At 39.9% G+C, this 19,427-nt stretch overlaps 1 protein-coding gene across 7 annotated transcripts in view; it reads right to left on the minus strand.

Annotated features, from left to right (window-relative positions):
* The window catches only part of LOC311600067 (broad substrate specificity ATP-binding cassette transporter ABCG2), a 110,392-nt gene that overhangs the window by 27,107 nt on the left and 63,858 nt on the right, over positions 1 to 19,427 (minus strand). For all 7 annotated transcript variants that reach the window (XM_084786329.1, XM_084786325.1, XM_084786330.1 and 4 more), the window contains 2 exons: positions 7,961 to 8,171; positions 1,379 to 1,438 (listed from right to left, as the gene is read on the minus strand). In XM_084786329.1, the coding sequence (XP_084642455.1) occupies positions 1,379 to 1,438; positions 7,961 to 8,157 (257 nt within the window). In that variant the 5' untranslated portion in view covers positions 8,158 to 8,171. The remainder of the gene's footprint in view (positions 1 to 1,378; positions 1,439 to 7,960; positions 8,172 to 19,427) is intronic.

The following is a 19,427-nucleotide window of genomic DNA, read 5'->3' on the forward strand; positions in this document are numbered from 1 at the left end:
TTTTTAAAATGTGGTATAGCAAACCTCAAAATATAAAAGCAAGAAAACAGTGACTTAAAAAGCAAGACTTCTCCCAAGTGACCTACTTGGTTAATGGACCTTGGAGATCACAACTTAGGCAACCTCCTATTTAATGAGTTCTCATGACTTCGGTTATACCTTCTCTACATGCCTTTATTTTTAATATGACTTCATTCCATTACCTCCTCACTAGTATATAATATGGTCTACTACTATATGCCAATCACTTCATTATATGTTATTACTAAGCCTGACCTAATATGTCTTAAACACAGATGCCAACAAACAACGTCAGTACATTTAGAGGCTTTCCCAGAACTTGGTACTTTGATAGATTAGGTCTTTATTTTTGTTTTGGCAGGTGGTCCTGTCTACATGCTGAGTTTTACAGCCTGAATAGTACTTCCATCACGAATCAGTGGTGCTAATATCTGGAGGCCTACTGAGGTGTGGGGCACCATTTCATTTCCCACTAGTCTTCTTAAATGAGTCAAATTATGGACTCATTTCGTTCTAGTTCTATTAAATTGATACATAATTGGCCAAACTGATACCTATTGGCCAAGATACATGACCCTGCTGATAATCCATTCAGAATGAGAAAGAAACGCAGAGCCAGTGTTGATAGACTAGTAGTTAGCCAGGGGGAACAAAAAGGCAGAGATTGGCACCAATTATTTCATTCTCCTCTCTGTCTCTGTCTGTCTGTCTCTGTCTGTCTGTCTCTGTCTCTGTCTCTGTCTCTGTCTCTGTCTCTGTCTCTGTCTGTCTCTCTCTCTCTCTCTCTCTCTCTCTCTCTCTCTCTCTCTCTCCCTCTCTCTCTCACCCTTTCTCTCAGGTTTTCTCCAACCATGGCAAGATTCTTTTTTAAATTACTCCTGATTAACACAGAAACAGCACTTTCCTCCCCAAAGCCATACACAGTCTCCCTTATCTCATGAGAAGCAAATCTAAGTCCAATTTCATAGGACTATTTCTACAAGGAAGTCTAACTGTTGTTTAATTTAGAAAAGGAAACTTTTAGTACCTATCGGTCCTGATCAACCTTTACACATTTTTATTTTTTATTTTTTATTTGCTCACTTTTCATCCTGATTGTAGTCTTCTCCTTCATTGCCTCCTGGTCCTATCCTCCTTCCCTCATCCCCCCTCCCCTCCCTCCCCTAGTCCTTAGAAATGGGGAGCCCTCTTTAACCTAGTATGTCTTTCTGGTCCTTGGGACAAAACCTTGAGAAAGTTCAACTCCATATTAACTACAACACAGACCACATATATACTTCAAATAATCAGCCAGTACCTGTTCATGTGAACGTGACACTTAATGAACAGAAAAGGCTTATTTATATGTTATACTCACGAAGACTTGCCTCCGCCCGTGGGTCCCAGAATGGCATTGAGGCCAGGTTTCATGATCCCACTAGAAACAAAACCATACTACTTTAATGTTGAACTTTACATGAAAGTTCTTAAATTTACCATATGCACTAAACACATTGATAAAGGAGGATGAAACTGCGAACCAGCACAACCTCCTAAAGATAAACCATCCCTGATACTAGAAGTCTGGCCTTCTCCATTCCTCTCTTTTACTATTGTTTTTGTAACTTCATCTTGAAAGAACTTAATCCTTTGAAAATGGCATGGCCAATGTTCCAGTTTCCTTGATGTTAAGTCGGGGCTGCCACTCAGTGGTAGAGCCTGTGTCTAAAACGCATGAGCCTGGGTTCAATCCCAGTGGCAGCAACTGAAAGCCTTTTAAATAAGAAAGATTCTAGCATAGCATTCTTAAAATAACAGATTCCTGAAAGGGGTAGTAAGGGGGATTCTAAAGGGATCTTTGAGTTCCTTTACAACTATACATTTTAACAAACATAAAATGCAGAACAGATTTTGAATAAAGATAATGATCAGCATCTTTAAATGGTTTTTACTTACTACCTAGCACAATCAATACTTGAAGAATAGCAGTGGGTTATGTTTTCATCGCTAAGATCTAATCAGACTGAAAAGTCAAAGTATATTAAAGCTCAGTGTTAGGATGGAAGCATCACCAGTACTTAGCACCAAAGTAAAGCACGTCAGGAAGACATGATGGCTAAGTGGGTAAAACTCTGCCTATGTATGTCTGAAGACCGGAGTTTGACCCCTAGAAGCCAAGGCAGAAGGAGAGACTGATGTCCCAACGTTGTCCTCTGACCTCCATATGTGTGATATGTGTGTCCCAGTCTGTTTATCTGTCTCTCTTTCTCTCTCATAAAACATACACACACACACACACACAGAGAGAGAGAGAGAGAGAGAGAGAGAGAGAGAGAGAGAGAGAGAGAGATTTGAAACAAAGAAAACAGTGTTACTAATTTGATAGAGAAAAACGCACACTTGGAAGACACTGTCTCCTTTCCTGTGAAGTGTTTAATAATGACTTTACAGGCACACAATACACAACTGTCTGTTTCAATAAATTAAATGAATATTTACATTGACTAAGAAGGAAACACTGCAGTAATGTTGACTCTGATTATATCTAAGAAAGCATGAATTTTATCATAATAGTGACAAGTGGGATGGCTAAAGAAAATAAACAAGAAGGAGAAGAACAAGTGCATAGGAATGGTGAAGAGAGGCCCGAGTTGGCTCAGCCAATACTCTGGTGTCATGTTAATCCCTAGAACTGGTCAATAGGTATAACTTTTCCACAGCGAACATTGTGGAGTTAATTCAGAATATAGCTGTTCTGGCAAGATATCACATCCAAAGACCTTCTAGGTCTGTGTGGTCTGGCTGAAATACAAACATGTCTTTAATCCAGGAGACAGAGGCAAACACATCTGGGTTCAACACCAGCCTGGTATACAGCAAGTATCAGATAAAGAAAAACTTAGGTCCAGGCATGCCTTTAATCTCAAACAAAGGTAAAGTTAGGTTGTAGAAGGAAGCACCCAGGTTTGAAAGTGATCTCTAATTGAGTGGCAGGAAAGGTGATGATTCAGAGAATATTTCACAGAATAGGATACAAGCAATTCTCATCAGAAAAGAGTGGAAAGGGAGCTACTTAAGAGGCAGTTTTCAGAGCAAGGAGGCAGTGTTTTACCAGGACAGTAATAGAGAGATGGGCTGCAGAGGGAGAACTCAGGTGAAGACAGAACAGACCAGAAAATGAGAAGAAGCCAAAAGATTAGAGCAGATCGCTGAGTTAGTTTGAGGCCAAGCAGAGTAATTATGGGGCAAAGAGAGAAGTCAGAATAAGTCAGCTGGGAGAAAAATTTGAGCCAGAACAGCTGAGTTGAACCAGCCAGTCCAGAGCTCAGAAAGAACAAGTAAGGGTGAACTTACTAAGCAGTAAGTTTCAAAGGCTAAACCATTCTAAGCCTAGATGCGATCGTATGGAGGCTAGACCTTCCAGAACTAGGCCTAGGTTAGCAGAAGGAGGCAGCTGGCCTCCCAAATAACAATTAAGCCAGGAGAATAAAAGTTACTTTTACATAGGGTACCCAAAGCCAAAACTGCCAACTACCTCATTCATTTCTTATGATTACACTTTGTCATGAGCAATAAAAGGTCCAGTGCATCTGTCACCCTGCACTTATACCTCAGAGAAACTCCCCATTTATTGCCTTCTGTACCTGATGTATCAGAACTATACAATGGCTGGTAGGGGTAAGGTGAAATGTACCTTTTGCTTTGCTTGTTGACTGATGTATGTACCGCTTAGTGAAATACCAGACAAATATAATAATGGGCCATTAAGGCTCAATCAAGCTGTAACACAGAAAAATCTCTTATTCTTTCAACGTGCTACCCCTCCAGCATAGAGACACAGACACTGTCCAACACACAGACACAGAAACGCCAGGGTAAACTTGCAGTGTCCATGTATTTATACCTCTGATGTATCTCCTATGTCAGTAGCTACCTAGCACCTGCTTTGAAAATGAATAGAACCTTTTTTTCCCCAGTGAGACTCCACTGCCACAAAACTCTTTCGGTATTTGAAAATATCTACTAACTCTGACATGAGCTCTGGTGCCCCATATTTGACGAGCTGCCCTTGGTGGAGAGCCCTGGTGGCACTCAAAGAAAGAGTAGGCAGACTATCAGGATGAGACTTGTTAGCCTGGGACCATAAAGTGGGGGAGGAGATCCCCCTTGGACATGGACCTAAGGGAGGGTATAGGGTGGGGGTGGGAGGGTAGGAGGAATGGAAGGATACAAGTGATGGGAGAACAACTGAGTTGTAATCTAAATAAAGTAATAAAAATATTCAGAGTAAAAAAATAAAATAAATAAAAATATCTACTTATATAAAGGCTAAGAAATCCAGAATGATTCAAGCAGAAACTGAACAATACTGTGTTATGATAGTTTAATAGGTCTCTGAAGTTGGCTTATATTTATATTAAATTCTACCATTAAAGAAAATAATGAAGTTGGATTCCAAGTGTTTGCATCTGGGGCACTGGTTAATTTTGACTCCACTCACTCATCACTATGTATGGACACAGAGACTCTCATTTAGGACACGGAATAAGCTAAGAGAAGAAGCAGATACTCACATGAAAAACTAAAGGCTGGATCCTCCTGGATCAGCACAGTCCAGCTGGCCACCTACTCCCTGTTTTCACCAATAGTGTGAATTGAATAAAAGAACTGTGTTTTCAGAGCTGTATCAGCTTTCATGCCATGAAGCCAGAGCTCAGTTACAACACTGCTGTATGGCTTATACAGCTCAAAATTGATGACCTGCCCCTTTACCATCTGCTGATGACCTCTGTTCTACTCTGTGCCCTACAATCTCCTAACTGCCCCACCCTACCCTCTGCCCTTCTGCCATCCCTCTCAAGGCATTTCCTACTCTGTTTATTGCTTTACAGCCTTTGCATGTGTGGTTCTCCCTCTGGGAAGAACTGTGACACACGAAGACTCTGCTCACCTTTCTGAATGCAGAGGATGAAATATTGGGGATCCCTGTCACTTTGATTGCATTTAGTGGATAATTGTCAATCCTTTTGTCCTATTTTGCTTACTGGCAGTTTGGAAGGAGGCCCATTTCCCCACACACAGACAACTCAGCAACACACACACTTCCTCAGTTCTGACACCCTGTTCCTCCAACTCACAGCGAGTTGTACCTATGTCACAGCAGAGAATAGCACAGTGAATGTATTCCAGTTTCTGAATTCCTACGTGAAATATAAAGTCTCTGAAAAAAATCTGTGTAATATCAATAACTTAGCAGGCATTCAAAATTTATCAAATAAAGGCACCTGCATTTTTATGATTGAGACTTGGGTTTGAAGACAGTTCCTCACACTCTAGCCCAGGCTAGCCTAGAACTATATAGCCCTGATGGATTTCCATAGCACAGAAATCTTCCTGCTCAGTCACCTGACTGATGAGGTTATACAGTCTGTGACTTTTAAGGGAAAAACTTTTAAAGCAAAATAAGGCAGGAATTCACCCTATTACTAAATGTCATCTTTATGTTATGATGTATCACTTAAAGCTAATTCTATTAATAAAATAAGGAATAGGAAACAACTTAGTGGATATAAGTAAACATCTAGAAAACTTAGTTTCATATTCTCCTTTATTATTTCCTACACAAATAATGTACTAATCCTTCCTATTAGAGGGAGGTGGTGGTCACATCTGTAATCCAGAATCGGGGACAGAGAGACAAGAAGATCAGGAATTCAAGTCATCCTTGTTTTCATGGTGAATTTTAGGTTAATTTAGGATTCATTACATCTTGATTTAAAAGCCAAAAAACCAACATTATTAGAAACAACAACAACACCTGATCACTTTTATTAGACTTTTTCTATGTATTGCTGCTGCTGCTGCTGCTATTACTATTACTACTACTACTGACAGAATAAAAAAAAACTAAGCTGATTAGCAAGTACACTAAGAATAATGAAAACTGGAGATGTATGTTGATAGTAAAATATCTGTCTAGCATGTCCAGAGCCCTGGATTTAATCCCTAAGATAGAAGAGGGAGGGAGAGAAAATGATAGCCAAGTTTTATACACATTGAGGGGAAAGAAAACACACAAATTCAGAACAAATGGAAAATATTAAATTACACTTGATATGTTAATAAGGAATTATATATTATCTATAAACAGATAGCTATAGAAAAGCCCAGCTAGGAAACTCCTAGAATGCATGAGAGTGGATGCCCACTAACTGCCCCTTCCCCAGAGCTTTATCCACCACTAACTTCTCTCATTCAGAATAACGAGATCTATGTGCATTTGAACATGAGAGACTTTTTCAAAGAAAAGTATATGTCTGTCTATATATGCACATACATACATACATACATACACACACACACACACACACACACACACACACACACACACACACACACACCCTAGCTCGTCTCATTCAGAAAGCAGAGGCAATTACACTGCCATAGCAATGAAAGTTCTAAGTACCCAGATCCTGGTTATAAAAACCATCTTCTACAAAAACGAACATCAGCTGAGTGCAGGTCACAGGCAGGGTAAGTTACTCAGTGACACTAGAACTTCTTCCTGTACCAAAGAAATCCTTTTAAAAAAAAATAATGAGGAATAAATAAAAGTAGCAAAGGAGAATTGAAAATTACCCTGAAGGTTTTCTTGCAACCAAATCAGGAAGAAAAGGAGTACCAACACAAATAGCGATGATGCTAGTGAGGAGGACAGAAACCTGGGAGAATATACAGTTGTGTCAATTGTTCTCCTGTTGCTGTGGTATACCACCACGACCAGAAGCAACTTAAGAGTTCAGTTTGGTTTAAGGTTCCAAAGGCTAGATGTCCACAGGAGCGGGGAGGGCATGCCAGCAGACGTGGGACACTAAGAGCTCAAAATCTCAACAGCTGACAGAAAACAGAGACTGTAACAAGTAAAATAAGACTATAAGCAGTGTGGTTCAGTGGGAGAACACCTGTCTAACATGCACAAAGCTCTGAATGGAATCCCTGACATTACACCATGGCATATGCCTACACACAGAGTACCACCTCACGGTGTGTCCTGTAAATCTATTCAAAGAGTATTTATTCAGGTAATATCACCTTCTTTATCTTTCAATACAAACGTGAAGTGACAGGCTGTCTCTGTGTGTGGTACTGGGGACCGAACCCACAGCCTTGTATATGACAGACAAGTCACCTAACACTAAGCTACATCCTAATTCCTAGATTATTATGCTTCACAAGAGTAGCATTTTTTCATAAGTCTGTTCTACCTAAGCATGTACAAATGATAACTGCTTTGCAGTTAGCAGACCTCTCCTATTCTTAGTTAGGATTAAAGAAAAGGGAGGCACGACAGCACGTTCAGCCCCAAGGATAGTTGTAATAGTGCAATGCCTCAGGCCAACCCAGTCTCAGAACCATCGCAATCAGCTCACCATAAATAAGTCATTTAATAAAACAGGCATAGTTGAAAAATCAAATGACTTTCAAATTATACCGCATTTCCACCTCCTTTATTTCTACTAGAATATAACAGATGAAATAAATGCACACACGTATAAAAAAGTGTATTAGCAGAACTTCTATTTAAAAAAAACTGGAAAACTAAATATGAGGTTACAATTACAGCTTTATAATGAACACACCATAAATTGCAAAGTCAGACCTCTATCTCTAATGAAAAGACTTACCAGTCTTAACAAAATGGTATATTAAAATGGTCAATTTCTCAAAAGGATGAGACCATTTTTTAAAAGTTCTGACAGTTCCTATGCAAGTAAAATATATGCCTAACAAGAGATCAGGTAATTGATTTCCTAGTTTAGACTAAAGAAATAAAAACATGTGTCTACACACATATATACAAAGACATGAAGTGAAGTATTCACGGCAACTTGTTAATAAAAATTCTGTAAAGGTCACTGTAGATAAATAAAACAATCTTTTAAAGAGGTCATACACTTACTTGATATCCGAGAGTATTTCTTTCTCAACTGCTTTCCGGACTAAAAACCCACTTTTCACTTTCACTCGATAGGTGATGTTACGAAAACTTAGCACATCTCCTGTAGGCATCTTTGAGTCATTGGAGTTCATTCCAGGAAGGCCGTTGGTGTTTCTCTGTGACATTTGTACTAAAACGTGGTCATTACTGGAAGACATCTTTAGAATTTTTTCTACAGAGAGAACACCAACAGTAAATTATTAATATGAATAAAGAGACCGTCAGCACAACACAGGTAACAATAGTGTTCCTTTTGGTTGTGAGCCTAGCCTTCAGCGACTGAGCCATGTCTCCAGCCCAAGGTTATAGTACTTTTAAAGCAAGTTTTTAAAGTGTTCTGTTAGTCTGTAGATTCCTTCCAAATGACCATTCTTCTCATATCCCTGGCTTAAGAACCACCTCAATCAGGTAACATGGAAGAGCCATAACTGAGTCCTCTGCTCACACTTGCTCTCAAATGTCTACAAAAACAGGACCATAATTAATCAACCAATGCACAAAGTCCTCAAAAGTAACTGAAGATGAAAAAGTTCTCATCTTATCTAGCTTTAAGTGCATATAATAAAACTTAAATTCAGACTACAGGATAAAGACCCTGTCAGTTCATCGTATCATTTTGTGATCTTAGAGTTTGTGACATTGCTATTAGAAAGTGGGCTTAGTTAAGGAGGATTCTCTGATTGCCGGATTGTACACCTCTGTCTTTTCTCCCCTTCAAGAAGATAAACTTCCAAATTATCTCCAATGACAAAACCTTAACAGGGAAATATATTTAAATTTTAGAATCAAATAAGTGTAAAACGTATTAGCTACTTCAAATGAGTGATTAACCAATTCAGAACTTTAAACCCTGAGAATTAAATTTACAGATCAAGTTTAAAATGCTTCACAATGAACACTACTAAAAAGCCCCTTACAAATCTGATTAGACCGAGACATAAGGTGAACTGAACTTATGAAACAGCCTTAACATGTCACATTCAGTAAACTAGTTTTAATGTTTAAATGTCATCAATCTGTGAAGAGCTTTCTCTTGCCTGTTTTTCATGAGTTATGTTTCCTGTGTGTGAGATTTATATGTGCAGACACAGGAGAGAAAGGGCTCAGGGGGCTGGAGTTACTTCATTTCTGTCCCCTTCTTCCTAGGATTTTGGTTTATATGAAACTTATGCAGGAAACATATAGGATTAAAATTTGAAAATGAGGGGGGAAAAGTGCCTCCATGGATGAAAGAGAGCCTCCAAATTTAAGGAGAACTTCATTTTTTAAAAAAAAGGAGGGAGAAAGGTTTATCATAATCTCTCATACCTGTAACTAGAGACCTGGGAAGGGGGAATAGAGTAGAACCAATATTTAAAGAAATTCTGGGCAGTATTCTCCCAAATAGATGAGAGTTTCAAGTCTCAGAATGAAGTTCCAAAAGAAACAGGCAGGATACATACAAAGGAATTCAAAGGTGTGCCTAGGCAAAATGGGCAAAACTCATAAATTTCTGAATAATTTTTATGTCCTAAACTTAGCATTCACCACTCTATTTTTTTAATGCAGTAGTACAAGGAACCATAGCAACTCACCAAAGTTCTTTTCTCCTGAGGCAATCAAAAAAAAAAAAAGGCACAAGTGAGGTAGGAACTTTACCTCACTTGTATTTTGTTAAATATCTCCACATCTTCAGAAAACAAGTTATGTATGTCTCCAGTCAAGTCTCCTACTGACAACTCCACTGTGACCAGCCACAATGGCCACTTTGTATCCTCCCAAAACACAGTAAGAATCAAGAACATACCACTGGACTTAAATTAGTCATTGGCTCAAGATGAAAATGAGATTTTAAAAAATATTTTTCACTAATAAAAGGCTACAACTGGAGCTGAAGAACCAAAGAAAGATCACCATGCCAGCAGCTGGTGATCTAGAACTGATAAATTGGTAAGGACGTTAGAAGTGTGTGGAGTTGGTTGTGGTCCCCATAGCTGGGCTGTGTCTGCATCCTCACTGCTGAGCAGCCACATAATTCCTAAGGAGTTCTACAGACTTTCTCAAGGGTTACAGCCCAATGCATTAGACAGGTCTAACTCTGGAATATCACCCAGCAGAGGTGAGGAAGACGTAGATGAAGGGAGGGAGAACAGAAACAAATTCTAGAGTTCTCATAGGAAAATGCATTACCCTAAGCTGAAACAAAAAAGTACACTCAGGATTAAAATCAAAGAAAGTATAAGACTTCCATACATACCACAACAAGTAATCTCTCGTTAACTGAGATGACTCAGAAAAGTGTCCACCACCCCTACAGTCACAGTAATCTTTCCTTGTGGTGGCACCTTCCTGTCATGTGTACTGCTTAGTAGATTGGCACTTTTTTTTTTTAACACAAAGGAAAATAAATCAAACCATATGCAGACTTTCCTGTGACAAAATTCAGCATCCCAACCTTCTTGTTTCCTGATTTCTAGGGAACCACCCATTGAGAGGAATTTTCTCATTTCTCTATCCCAGGTCTTCTGCATAGGGGGCCTTGTGGAAAAGAGGGGGGAAGGAGAAAAGGACCCGGAGGTGACAAGAGCCTCACAAGAAGACCAACAGAGCCAACTGACCAGGGCCCAGAGGGTCTTGATAAGACTGCAGCACCAATCAATGGCCTTGCCTGGACTGGACCTAGGCCCCCTACACAGATGTAGCAGACAGGCAGCTCAGGCTTCATGTGGGTCCTCTAGTAGTGAGAGTGGGGGGTCTCTCTGTGACATGGACTCTCTTGCCATCTTTTCGATTGCTCTCCCTTGACAGGATTGCCTTGCCAGGCCACAAGGGAAGAGGATACACTCATTCCTGAGACAGTTTGATGAGCTGGGATGTATGAGAAGGCGGGGGCTCCTCTTTTCTGAGGGATAGAGGAAGGGGATGGTGGGTCTAGGCGGTGGGGAGGGATGGGGATACAAGCAGCATGTAAGGCGAATAAATGAATGATTGAATGTACACACACACACACACACACACACACACACACACACACTCTTAAAAAAAACTCTTCCAAAGAACTTTACAAATCTTATCCAAGCTGAAAGTCCTTCCAAATGGCATAGCTTCCCCTTCCTTTTCCCATCTGCCTCTTTTCTGGGGTCAACAGGCTTCACCAGTTCTTGTCCTCTTGTTTTCTCATCAGTAAGATCCCACTCCTTTCTGCTTTTGTTTTTTTAAGTTTTGAGCCTTTTTCTTCTCTGCATCCTGCTATGTTAATCTTCTTCAAAAGTAAGAATTATCTCTTTTACCATAAGCTTACTTTAATCCAAGAGCAAAACCTGATTTCTACATAATGAAAAGTATATAAAGTAGATCAATACACAGGTAAACTCTGCAGCTAGATATCCTTGCCCACTTGTTAACTACTATGCACGTGGGAAGATGCGAGGGTAGCCACCAGTAAGGGTTCACACCTGGACCCTTAGGCTTTTTTCTTTCCTACAAACAATAGAGGAATATGAAGAGCTAATCCCAACCTCAGAGCCACTGATTAAGTGGTTTAAACTACTTACTGACATTAATGCAAAGATACTAGTACTAACAAGGAGTTAGAAGTCTTGGGTAACAAATGAAAAAGCACATGAACCATGCATTTTAACTTCAAAAATCACTCCTTACTTTTAAATTTTCTTCTGTTGACCAGTGGTTTTCCTGTGCCCCACATCTGGCACATCTACCTCAAAGCATCCAGTACTGAAAAGTCTAAGATTACTTAGTGATTAGTTTGGAGTCAGCCCACTGACAGGGCTCCAGGCCTTTACATCATGGTAGCAGTGATCTGAGGACAAGGCAGATAGGGAGATGCCCTCCTAATGGGAGGTAATCCTGTGTTCTGGCTACTTTTAGGTCAACTTAACACAGGATGGAATCATTTTGGGTGAGGGAATCTCAACTGAAAAAGAAGTTTCTCCACCAGAATGGCCTGTGGATAAGCCTGTGGGGCATTTTCTTTCTTGATTGATGATATGGGAGAGCCCAGTTCACTGCTGATGGTGCTGCCCCTGGGTAGATAGGTGGTCCTGAGGTGTATAAGAAAACTGAACAAGCCAGGAGATGCTACACTCTTCCCTGGGTGCCACTTCAGTTCCATCCTGCAGGTTCTTACCCTGGATTCCCTCAGGGCTGTATTTATAAGGAACACTAATTTCCCTAGCAACTTGCTCTTGGTCATGGGGTTTTATCACAGCAATAGAAACTGTGACTAAGATCATATACATATTCAATAAATACGCCAGAGGCTCATAATACTAATTGTGGTCTTATATGGTGAATGCTGGGAAAAGCTTAGGAGTTATGTGCAGAAATAAGGTCCAGTTTGCATAGAAAACTAAGGCAGATATTCTTGCAAAAGGGTGTGGGGTAAAATGAGGATTACCCGAAAGGACTTCAGGTTCTTGGGCTCAGAGACATGAACTTTTGCTAAAACCAACTAAGCACAAAGAACACCCTCCTAGATGGCCAACTGCCTTGTCCTCTTTAGTACTTTTGCAAAAATATATTTCCCTCAAGCTTTTATTTTCTTTAAGATTTTAACATTTTAGAGGTCATCCGCGTTGGGCTAATATCCACATATAAGTGAGTATGTGCCATGCATGTCTTTCTGGGTCTGGGTTATCTCACTCAGGATGATCATTTCTATTTCAATCCATGTGCGTGCAAATTTCAAGATTTCCTTGTTTTTAATAGCTGAGTAGTATTCCACTGTGTAAATAGCCAACAGTCTGATGTCTGAGAGACATCTAGGTTGTTTCCAAATTTGGACTATTACAAATAATGTTGCTATGAACATAGCTGAGCCAATGTCCTTGTTGTGTGGTGGAGCATGTCCACCGAGAGTCTCCACTCAGCAGGGAATCGGGACAGATGCTGGGATCTGTACTCCAGGTATACTGTACTCCAGGTGAGAATGGTATGGAAGAATGGGGACACAGACGGGCCCTGGGCCCCACAAGAAAACCATCAAGGCTGGAGGATCTGGACCCAGGGGGGCCTGCACAAACTGCTGTACCAACCAAGGTCAATGCAAGCAATAAACCTAGTCCCCCTGTTGAGATCTAGCCAATGGACAGCTGTGGGGAGAGTGGGGATTGCCTCTGACATGAACTGTGGTGCCCTCAATTTGACCACTTCCCCTTGGTGAGGATGCCTAGAGGCACTCAGAAGAAGAGGAAGCAGGCTGTCCAGATGAGATGAGACATGGTAGGCTGTGATCATATGATGCGGAAGTTAGTTCCCTTCTGTCAGAGGTCTAGGGGAGGGGAATAGGGTGAAAGGGCGTAGGGGGTAGGGGACAGGAAGATACAAGTGAGGGGAGAACAATCAGGATGTAATCTAAATAAATTATTTTTTAAAAAGATTTTAACCTTTTATATGTCACCCTCTGTGCATGCCATTTGTGTGTAGGTGCCCAAAGAGGCAAGAAGTGGGCACTGGATCCTCTGGAGCTGGAGTTAAAGGTGGTCAAGCTGCCCAAGATGGGTGCCAGGAACCAAACTTAGGTCTTCCAGGACATCGGCAACTACATTTAACCTGCTACGTCAGCTCTCTGGTTCCTTAAGTTTTCTTTAACCTTTATTTTATTTCGTGTGCGTGACAGTTGGCTTGCAAATTCTGTGTACCACATAAGCATCTAGTACCAGAAACGGACAGTAAACGGTGCAGGATCCCCTAGAACCAGAGTTGTAAGTGGTTATGAACTGTCATGTGGGTGCTGGGAAGGTCTCCTGAAGGGGAAATGAGTGTTCTTAACCACGGGGCCACAACCTCCTCCCCCAATAGCCACGCCTCTGCCTTAGGTTTTCCTAAATGCTGTTTTAGGAAAGGTGAATCCGTTCCCTGCACTTCTCCCTGTTGCTAAAATTCAGGAACTAAAATCTACAATAGGCTGAGGATGTGCTTCAGTGGTAGAGCTTCAGCATACACATTCTGAGACTTTTAAAAAGGCAAAACGGGCCAGGAAGATGCTCCGGTGGGTAAGTACACTTGCCGCAAGGATGACAATCTGAGCTCAATACCCTCAGCCCACACGGAAGAAGGAAAGAACCAACTACCACCTACTACAAGCTGTTCTCTGACCTTCACAGGTGTATTGTGACACACACACACACACACACACACACACACACACACACACACACACTAAATAACTGCAAAAGTGGGCAAATAAAAAAACAAAATGAGAACTGACAAAAGTAGACAAACAAAAAACAAAACAAGAACTCTGGATAGAGCTCAGTGAGTAAAGTGTTTGCTGTTAACTCATGAGGAACTGAGTTCAGTTCCCACCAACTATGTAAGAATGTCAGGGATGCCTACAACTCAGTGTTAGGGGATGGAGACAGGAGGATTCCCAGGGCTTTCCAGCCAGCCAGTCTAGCCAAATCAGCAAACTCCAAGTTCTGTGAAAGACTCTGTCTCAAAATCTAAGAACAATTGCGCAAGATCCAACATCGACCTTTGGGCTCCACACATATACCTGCATGTGTGTAAGCACACATATGAACATGGGTATGTATAAAACCACAAGCTAAAGACCCAATTAACAAGAGAAAAGGTTTATTATTTGTGAATATCTTCTTCTACTATGGGTCTCAACTCCATATATAGCCCTGGAATTAAATGGGGGGGGGGTGGTTCACAGAAAATGTGGCAACTGTAAAAAGTATCTGAATAAATGTTCAAAAGTAAATACAGTTTTAAAATCAAACACACGATGAAATTATGGTTTTTCTGGCAGAGCTCACCCATGTCTCATCATAGAATACGTGCCCGAGGCATTGCATATACCACCATACAACAGCAATAAGTGATGCCTAAAATACCTTGTCTTAGATTTGACTGTTATGTGTTATGAATTGCAAAAAAATGTGCAATTTTACTACTGCACAACATTTTCTACTCTTAAAGAAACATAAAGGTGAACTGGAAAGATGGCTTATAGGTTAAAAGCACTTGTTGCTCTTCCAGAAGACATGGGTTCGATTCCCAGCACCCACACAGACGCTCACAATTCTCTGTAACTCTAATTCCAGGGGATGTAACACACTCTGCTGGTGTCCTGAGGCAACAAGCACACACCTATGGTACAAAAATACCCACACACATGAAATAAAAATAAATGAATCTTAAGAAGAAGAAGAAGAAGAAGTATAATGGTTTCATTATATAAAATAAAGCCATGTTTTCGTATCATTATTCCTCATAAATATCTAGGTAATATATCTTCTATTAAATATATCTTTGTCTTAAATTGTTTGACTTTTTAAAAATGCTGTTTGAAGTGTTGACTTGATCTTAATAAAAAAAAAATCATTACAGGAATTTTGGCTTGAGATTATAACAGAATTTGCAACAATTTATCAAGTAGCCATGAGCATGTTACTGCTATTTTGTATATGTCTACGTGAAGTGGCATTCACAGCACCAAGGATTATAAAGTCAAAATATTGAACATCCCAGATAATATTTAATCTGTGTGAAAATAAACAAGTACATCTATCCCATTACATGTGAAAGTATGCTTATGTATACATAAGAAATGATAATATTCTGTGTATATCAAAGAATTGTTCTAAAATTGATTATTTCCACCTTTTTGCAATAGCACCAATATCAAGTGCTCTCACTTACTCACATTTTCCACAGCATTTCTTGATATTAGCCATTCTGTCTAGGGTATGATGAAATCTTAAAGTATTGTTAACTTATATTTTGCCCAATTGATAAGGATGTTGAACACTGCTACAGCTACTTCTTGGTCATTTCTCATTTTTCTTTTGAAAATTCTCATTCTATAGCATATTTTTAATTAGGTTGCTTCCTTTATTTTTTGTTTTTTGATTTCTTTATATATTCTTGGTATTACTCCTTTATGAAAAGTACAGCTGACAAAGATTCTTTCTATACTGGATTTTACTTCACTCAACTGACTGTTTCTTTTGCTGTACAAATGCTTTTTAAATTTCATAGGGTCCTATCTGTCAACTGTTGGCCTTAATTCTTGAGAAAATGGACTCTTTTTCATCAAGCCCGTGCATTCACCAGCATCTTGTAGAAGACTGCCTCTATTCTCTTCTTGCTGACTCAGCATTTCGAGTTTCACATTAAGGTCTGTGATTCAGGGTCCTATTTGTCAATTGTTGGCCTGAAGTCCTGAGCAAATGGGACCTTATTAAGAAAGTCCTCTCACCAGGCATGGTGGCACACACCTTTAATGCCAGCACTCGGGAGGCCGAGGCAGGCGGATCAACCTGAGTTCAAGGCCAGCCTGGTCTACAAAGCAAGTTCAGGACAGCCAAGGCTACACAGAGAAACCCTGTCTCAAAAAAACCAAAAACAAAAACAAAAACAAAAAAAAAAAGAAAGAAAGAAAGAAAGAAAGAAAGTCCTCTTATACACCTATATATTAGAGGGCATTGCCTGTCTTTTGGTCTAGTGGTTTCAACATTTCCAGTTTCACATTAGTGACTTTCATCCACTTAGAACTGATTTTTGTGCATGGCAATAGGTAAGAGCTTAATTACATTCTTCTACATGTGGACAACCTGTTTTCCAACATCATTTGTTGACGATACTGTCTTTTCTACAGTGTGTATTGTTTCTTTCCTGAAGACCTAACACTCAGAGACCATCCCAAATGATGGGATGGATGGATTATAAGAGCCAGAGCATTAGGGTGTCTGACATGAAATAGTGTCTTCTATATGTGACAGGTAAGCCTACCCATGAAACCTGGACCACATGGTAGCCTAAACAAGATGTATATGACAACACCTGCCAATGTAGATGGGGAAAATCTCACAAAGTACCACCCCTAGATGAAGAACTCTGGGTCATTAATGGCAGCTGAGAGAGGGAGAATCAGTTTACTCAAGGGAAAAGGCCTCTGAGAGATAGGCTGTCTAATCTGAAGTGGTCACCTCTAAACGCACATACATAGCAGCAATACTCAATGGATTCAGCAGGTTTTGCACACACACACACACACACACACACACACACACACACACACACACACTTAAAGAAGATAATAATTTGAGGGGGAGGGAACACAAAGGAGTGGGAGGAAGAGCTAGACATGGTGGCCCACAGACATTCAAGGCCAAGCATCAGCTACACAGAGAGCAATTCAAAGTGCATCTCTTTGGCAAAGCACCTGTGACCTTTACCATAGAATGAGTTACATTAAGTAATAAACAGTGTTCTGGATAAGGGCCTAGAGAGCAAAGATTTATAGAACATGAAGATAGTTCTACTGACTGAGAGGATTGCTTGGGATATCGGGGGATTCCATTGAAGGCTGGCTCCATAGAACTGTAAAAGGTACCAGGTTACCAGACAGCACCTACTTCCAGCCTTCCAGGTAAACAGATGCCATCTCCTTCCTCTGAAGAAGAAAATCTGCATATTTAACAATTCTGGTTTCTAGTGCTTTCTGTAATCTGTGCCCTCTGAAATGAATCCCTGCGCTGTTGTGCCACTGCTAACAGGAATAGCATCAACATTTATTTGAAATGTAACTGAACACTTCACCACTATAAATTCAACCAAAGGTTTAAAAAACCATAGAGGGAGGCCGGGCATGGTGGCGCATGCCTTTAATCCCAGCACTCAGGAGGCAGAGGCAGGCGGATCGCTGTGAGTTCGAGGCCAGCCTGGTCTACAAAGTGAGTCCAGGATGGCCAAGGCTACACAGAGAAACCCTGTCTCAAAAACCAAAAAAAAAAAAAAACCAAAAAAAAAAAAAAAAAAACCAAAAAAAAAAAAAACCCCAAAAAACCCATAGAGGGAGAATGTCTCAAATTCTGTGCATATTACATTGTGTTCTGAACTTCAAAAAATCAGAGGAAAGAAAAATATTTCTAAGGACTTTTGTTTATTTTGAGAAGGAAGAAGCAAGTTTAAAGTCTTGCCCAAAGATAACACTAAAGAGAAAAGGCTTCACAATTGATGCAAGGACACTGAAAATTTCAGAGGCTCTACACAACTTCCTCTCACGAACATTCGGGCTTGATGAAGCTACTAAGCTAATAAAATATTCCTGGTTCCTTACCAGAGCCTAATAAACAGAAGCTAATGTATGCAGTGTCTATTTTAAAATACTTATAACGTCAATATTTGATTTTTTAAAACTGGCCATTCACTTAAAACACATAAATCTTGCCAATTTTATCTCTTTCTCATAAAAGGAAAGACTCCAAATTTAGGACAATAATCAGGTCTTACCTGTGTAAGAAGCTAAGTATAGTAGTAGTGTAGGTGGAAATCACATGTACTAAGAGGGTGTCTACTGGCATGCACCGATGCACAAGGCCCTGGATTCTATGCACAGCATAAAACAGAGGCTCAGAGGATAGCTAGTAAGAAAAACAAGTTGAGTTTTCATATCATTCTATATAAACATAACCAGAGTGCCAAGTTTGACAATGAGCGTATGTTTGTGACACTATAGAAGAAGGAAATGATCTAAAAAATGGTAGTGGGATATATATATATATATATATATATATATATATATATATATATATATATATATATATATATATATATCACTATCAACCTTGTGTCAAAAGCTGAGACAATTTCAGCAGCAAATAAAATAGGGATAACATGGGATTGTGACCCAAAGGATAGTGAAATACCATGAGTCAGGACTGACACAAATAGGTAGATAAGTGTAGGAAAGTACAGCTAATTGTTCCAAAGAGAAAAAAAATTAGAAATGCAAGACTGAAACTTCTTTAAAATATATCATTAAAACAATTATAAAGTACAACATATTCCCCAAGTGCGTGACAAAAATCACTGAACAACAGTTTAAGGAGAAACAGGATGTACACAGTTCAAGTATATCTCCTAAGACACACCTGATTCATAAAGGCAAAAGTGAGTCATCAAGGTGATGCTCATCAGTGATAAGATAGATGAGCTTCTCACGCACTGGAATACTGACAGGATGCACTTAGATAGCTACATTACTTTCGTGATATTGTTTCCCCAAAACACATTATCACCCCAGTCATGAAAAAGTATCAAACATGATCTAGCCAAAGGACAGGACATTCTCCACAGTTGAGTGGAGAGCAGGGACTGACTTTCACACGAACTCGGATGCCCCATATTTGACCACATCCCCTTGATGGGGAGGCCTGGTGGCACTCAGAGAAAGGATAACAGGCTACCAAGAAGAGACTTGATACCCTATGAGCATATACAGGTGGAAGAAGTCCCCCTCAGTCACAGACATAGAGGAGGGGAATAGGGTGAGAGCGGGAGGGAGGGAGGAACGAGAGGATACAAGGGATGGGATAACAATTGAGATGTAATATGAATAAATTAATTTTAAAAATTTAAAAAGAAAGAAAAAGTACCAAATATACAGGAGATGCACTATACACAAGATCATGAA

This window comes from Acomys minous, assembly GCF_964271855.1.
Source record: "Acomys minous genome assembly, chromosome: 6".
Taxonomy (NCBI): Eukaryota; Metazoa; Chordata; class Mammalia; order Rodentia; family Muridae; genus Acomys; species Acomys minous.